A 5,405-nucleotide genomic window follows, 5' to 3' on the forward strand; every position below is an offset into this window, starting at 1 on the left:
GTTATTATTATTATTATTATTATTATTATTATTATTACTATTATTATTATTAACATTATCACTCCACGTACACAGTAGTAGCTAGGCCCATAGAAAGGCAGCGTGAATGTGTGCGTGTGAGTGTGTGCGTGTGAGTTTATGTGTGTATGTTTGTGTGTGTGTGTATGTGTGTATGCGTGTGTGTGTGTGTGTATGGGTGTGTATTATGACGTGTTTGTGTGTATATGTGTGTGTGCATGTTTGTATATGTGTGTGTGTATGTGTGTATGTATGTGTGAGTGTATGTGTGTATGTACTCACCCGCACAGCGTTCAGGGTCAGCCCATAGTAAGCCAGCGTTTGACCGCGTGGGAGCGGGCTCAGGCTGGAGGCGTCACCTGTGACCTCTGAGTCGCCACTCTCCAGGCCGTAGCTGAACCTCAGGCCGGACACTGACGTCAGCACACTGGACAGCAGGCTGACCACCACCAGGAGACGGTTTCGTGACTGGTGACGTGTGCCTGGGCTGGGCATGGTCAGTGCAGGTCACGTGATCGGTTGTGGAGGGATGACTGGTGACTTCTGGTGGTGATGACTGGTGACTTCTGGTGGTGATGACTGGTGACTTCTGGTGGTGATGACTGGTGACTTCTGGTGGTGATGACTGGTGACTTCTGGGGGTGATGACTGGTGACTGCTGGTGATGATTACTGATGGTTTGTGGCGGTGATGACTGGTGACTTCTGGTGATGACTAGTGACTTCTGGTGATGACTAGTGACTTCTGGTGGTGATGATTGGAGACTTGTGGTGATGACTGGTAACTTCTGGTGATGGTGACTGGTGACTGGTGACGGATGATGATGACTGGTAACTTCTGGTGATGACTGGGGACTTTTGTTGATGACCGGTGACTTCTGGTAGTGGTGACTAGTGACTTGTGGTGGTGGTGACTTGTGACTTCTGGTGATGATAGTATGATATTGATTATGATAAAGATATTTTTCAATATTAAAAATAGGTGGTTTTACGTTCCCATTGACACAGTATTTATAGATAAAAATGGGATAAAAATATAAAAATAGGTAGCATTTGCATTGCGCAAATTCCCGCTCAATAGCAAGCTCTGTGCGCTTTACAACCTATATTATTACTCCAACAGACTTGATAGCATTCTGAAAAAATCTCAACTTCCTGGGAACCGTACAGTGCAAGCTGCCATTTTTATGCACTAATTTTGTTCTCTAATCTATTTACCGCAGTTTGTTTGATAATAATCTTATCAAGACTGTTTGCTTTTATCGACAATTTCGAAAATTTTAACCCAAACAGTGGAATTTTCTCGGTTTTCAATTTCTAAAGTTCCAACTGAAAGACACGGAATTCCCCCAGTTTTTCATGTTCATTTCTAAACCTTGTAAAAGTTAAACCCCTGTTTCCGCCTGGTGATTTTAATTTGTTTCAGAAAAAATAGGATTGTTTTTCTCCTTTCGTAATTCTAAATTTCTGTTTTTCAGTAATTATAACTAATTTGTATAAATTAAATGTGATTTATTTTTCAGGAGTAATTCTAATTTAGTATTAGTAAATTGTGTCTGTTTTTGTTTTTGAAATTCGAATTTATAACAATAAGATTTTATTATGTCTATTTTTCCCTTTAGTACATGCAACTGGTATAGTAGAACATATGGTGTTTCTGTCTATGAAGTTCAATTTATACAAACAAAATGTAACCGTTTTTCCTGTCACAATAAAATGTAACTTGTAAAAGGGAAGCATCTGGTCTGTTTAAGTGAAATATTCCAACTGTCACAAACAAAACATTTCCATTAAAAAAGAACTAGATCTACATGTACATGCAATTTGTTAAAAGGGTCGCTTTTAAGGATAAGCGGGCTAACCCAGATTTCGGGGGTTTCCAGAAATCTTGACCTACACCAAAAGTGGGCATTGCCCTACCTATAGGATAAGTTTGGTTTCATTGATGTGTATATTTCTTTGGTTATAGAGAAAACTTTCCTTGTCTTTTAAAGAAATTAAACAAGGGGTGTATGTGTATGTATGTCAGGGGAGGACTGGGTGTGAGTGTATGTGTGTATACTCACCCTCACAGCGTCCAGACAACGATGATGGTGATAATAATAATAATAATAATAATAATAATAATAATAATAATAATAATAATAATAATAATAATAATAATAATAATAATAATAATAATAATAATAATAATAATAATAATAATAATAATTTAAAAAATCATAACTTTACCTTCGATTTTCTCAAAACAGCCTTTTCGGGATATCCCCCTTGGGCTTAAAAGAGACCACATAAAATCCTTGTTTCCTCTTGTAATGATATCCACTCTCACAAGCAGAACTTTGCCATTCTTTGCTCCACCTTGTCGAGATAAAACATTAATTCTTATTTGATCTTTGGGTGATCATTTTTTTTCTCCGAGCAGGCTGGATACTTAGAGTTCTTTTTGTGGCTTCTTAAGTCAACAAAATATAATGTAGGTAATTTTACGCCTTCTTCGATCCAAAAAGGCGGGGGGATGCGACTCTGCTACAACACCCTGGCACAGAACAGCAGAAAGCAGGGAATACTCAACACACATTCTCTCCACAGGAGGTGTCATAGGGAATGTTTTATCCTACCACCATAGGCAACACCATGGTTAGAAAATGTTTGTATACCGTCAATACATGTAATGGCATAGTTAAGAAAGGTTGGTATACCGTCACTGCAGGCAATGTTATAGTTAGAAAATGTTGGTATACCGTCAATACATGTAATGTCATAGTTAAGAAATGTTGGTATACCGTCACTACAGGCACTGCCATAGAAAATGTTTGTATACTGTCACTACAGGCAGTGTCATAGTTAGAAAACCGTCACTACAGGCAATATCATAGAAAATGTGTGTACACCGTTACTACAGGCAATATATTAGAAAATGTTTGAACACTGTCACTACATGCAAAGACATAGTTATAGTGCGGTCAAAAATTCGTGGCGCAACTTATCCTCATATATCTTTTTAACGGGTGAATCAATGCCAACCATACTTTTCACAGAAGTTTGTCTCAATTTGTCTTAACTTAATCATATTTTCCCACAACATTTGAGGCTAGATTTAAAAAACTTTTCTTCATAAATTTACATAAAATACTGCAGATCTCCTTCACGCAGAAAATGGAATTGTTCACAGCACTTCCCGCTTCCCACCCACATTTTTCATACGCATATGGGTTACGTTACAGATCACCAATGATACTTTTAAGAGGCAAAACTTGTTTCAAGAAATTAGTTTTATAGTGAACACTTTTCAGCACTAAACGTTCTTAAAAAAATGCGTTCAATAAAGATAATCTCACGATTAGAAAAAAAAACTAGCTGGGTCCCATTTCGATAAAAGGAATGATCGGTGCTTTAATATCAACTAAAAGTCATTGGCCTACTATATTACACTCTACTGGAACGGGGCAATAAATCTTGAGAGATGCAAAAAATTATAAGGTCTAGATCTATACACTGAGAGCAAAATGCGCCTCGCCAAATATCACTTCCAGATTTTCTAAAATTACAGAGACAGAAGCGTCGGCCCACAAAAGCGATCGGCGAAATAAAGAAATTTAGCTTTTTGCAGGAAAACTGTCTCAAAACTGAAAAAACCAAGGGCGTCATGCTCTGGAGAATATTTTAAAGAATCTTTTGGCGAAAACCGCGTGTCGATCGATGCAGCCATTAAAAAGTCTTTTGAATAGCAACATTCGGCCTCCACAAATATATAATAGAATAACAGACTTGCTTTTAAAAGCGATATCGTCCCAGCTGTAAACCTTTTAAAATCAGTAGAAACCACCTACTAGGATTTTTAAATTTGTATTTATTAAGGAATTTTCTAGAATAGAGCTAGCAGGTCTTTACAAAAATATTGATCTGTTAATACAAATTGATACATTGTGCTAAAGCTGGAGAGTTTACGTTCGATAGTTGAAGAGATATTTGACAATATGTTGCACCATGAGTTTTTGACCGCACCATAGAAAATGTTTAATACAGGCAACGCCATAGTTTAAAAAATGTTTGTATCCCGTCAATACAGGCAACGCCATAGTTTAAAAAATGTTTGTATCCCGTCAATACAGGCAACGCCATAGTTTAAAAAATGTTTGTATCCCGTCAATACAGGCAACGCCATAGTTTAAAAAATGTTTGTATCCCGTCAATACAGGCAACGCCATAGTTTAAAAAATGTTTGTATCCCGTCAATACAGGCAACGCCATAGTTTAAAAAATGTTTGTATTCTGTCAATACAGGCAACGCCATAGTTTAAAAAATGTTTGTATTCTGTCAATAAAGGCAACGTCATAGAAAATGTTTGTATACTGTCACTAAGGCAATGCCATAGTTAGAATTTTTTCTTTGGTAAATGTTTTACGGCGCTCGCAACTGCAAAAGGTCATATGAACGCGCGGGGCACACAAAACATTTTCAATTGGTACGAAATTTTGCATTTTGCTCGGATGACGGCGGAATCCTACTCTTATCGATTTTGGATTTTGGATCTTTAACGTACTCAACTTTCCCCGGGACGCTCCGAGATTTTTTTTGCCCGAGTCCGAGAAGGCCAGGTGTAGATCTTTCCTACCAGAAGATCAGGAGCGTGGCAGAAAGACAGCTGTAAGAAGGAGCCAAGGAGTTGCAATAGAAAGGCAGCAGAAAGGATCAGGAGCCCAGTGGAGGGGGCAAAGGAGGTGAGTGGGGGAAGAAAGTGGTGACGAAAGCAGACGACAAATCATATGAATAGAGAAGGAAAGAAGGTGAAAGGAGACAGTTTTAGAGAAGAAAATTGTGTCCGTCCCTACCCGGATTCGAATCCGGGACCTTTGAAAGAGAGGCGAAGACCTTAAATCTCTAAGCCGCGAGAGCTCCCCCTCAGATAATGTTTGTATTCCGTCTCTACAGGCAATGTCATAGTTAGAAAATGTTGGTATACCGTCACTACATGCAATGTCATAGAAAATGTTTATTTACAGTCACTACGGGCAATACATATTTAGAATATGTTTGTATACCGTCACTACAGGCATTACACATTTAGAATATGTTTGTATACCGTCACTATAGGCAATGTCATAGTTAAAAAATGTTTGTATACCGTAACTACAGACAATGCCATAGTTAAAAAATGTTTGTATACCGCCAGCATACGCTCAGTCACTGTATAAAAAAATTGTATACCGTAAATACAGGCTCTATTGTAAAAATAATAATAATAATAGTAATAATAATATTAAGAAGAAAAAGAAGAAGAAGAACAACAAGAAAAATATATACAATGATAATAACAATAGTAATAACAGTAATAATGATATTAGTAATGATAATGGCGATGATAGCAATATTGAAAATAACAT

General features: G+C 37.4%; 1 protein-coding gene across 1 annotated transcript in view; it reads left to right on the forward strand.

The window, feature by feature from the left end:
- The first annotated feature begins 692 nt into the window (after positions 1-692).
- Positions 693-5,405, forward strand: part of LOC101850502 (G-protein coupled receptor GRL101-like) — a 19,679-nt gene continuing 14,966 nt past the window's right edge. The window contains exon 1 of the mRNA XM_035971571.1: positions 693-715. Within this exon, the coding sequence (XP_035827464.1) occupies positions 693-715 (23 nt within the window). The remainder of the gene's footprint in view (positions 716-5,405) is intronic.

The sequence above is a fragment of the Aplysia californica genome, unplaced genomic scaffold (genome assembly GCF_000002075.1).
Source record: "Aplysia californica isolate F4 #8 unplaced genomic scaffold, AplCal3.0 scaffold00464, whole genome shotgun sequence".
NCBI classification, from domain to species: Eukaryota; Metazoa; Mollusca; class Gastropoda; order Aplysiida; family Aplysiidae; genus Aplysia; species Aplysia californica.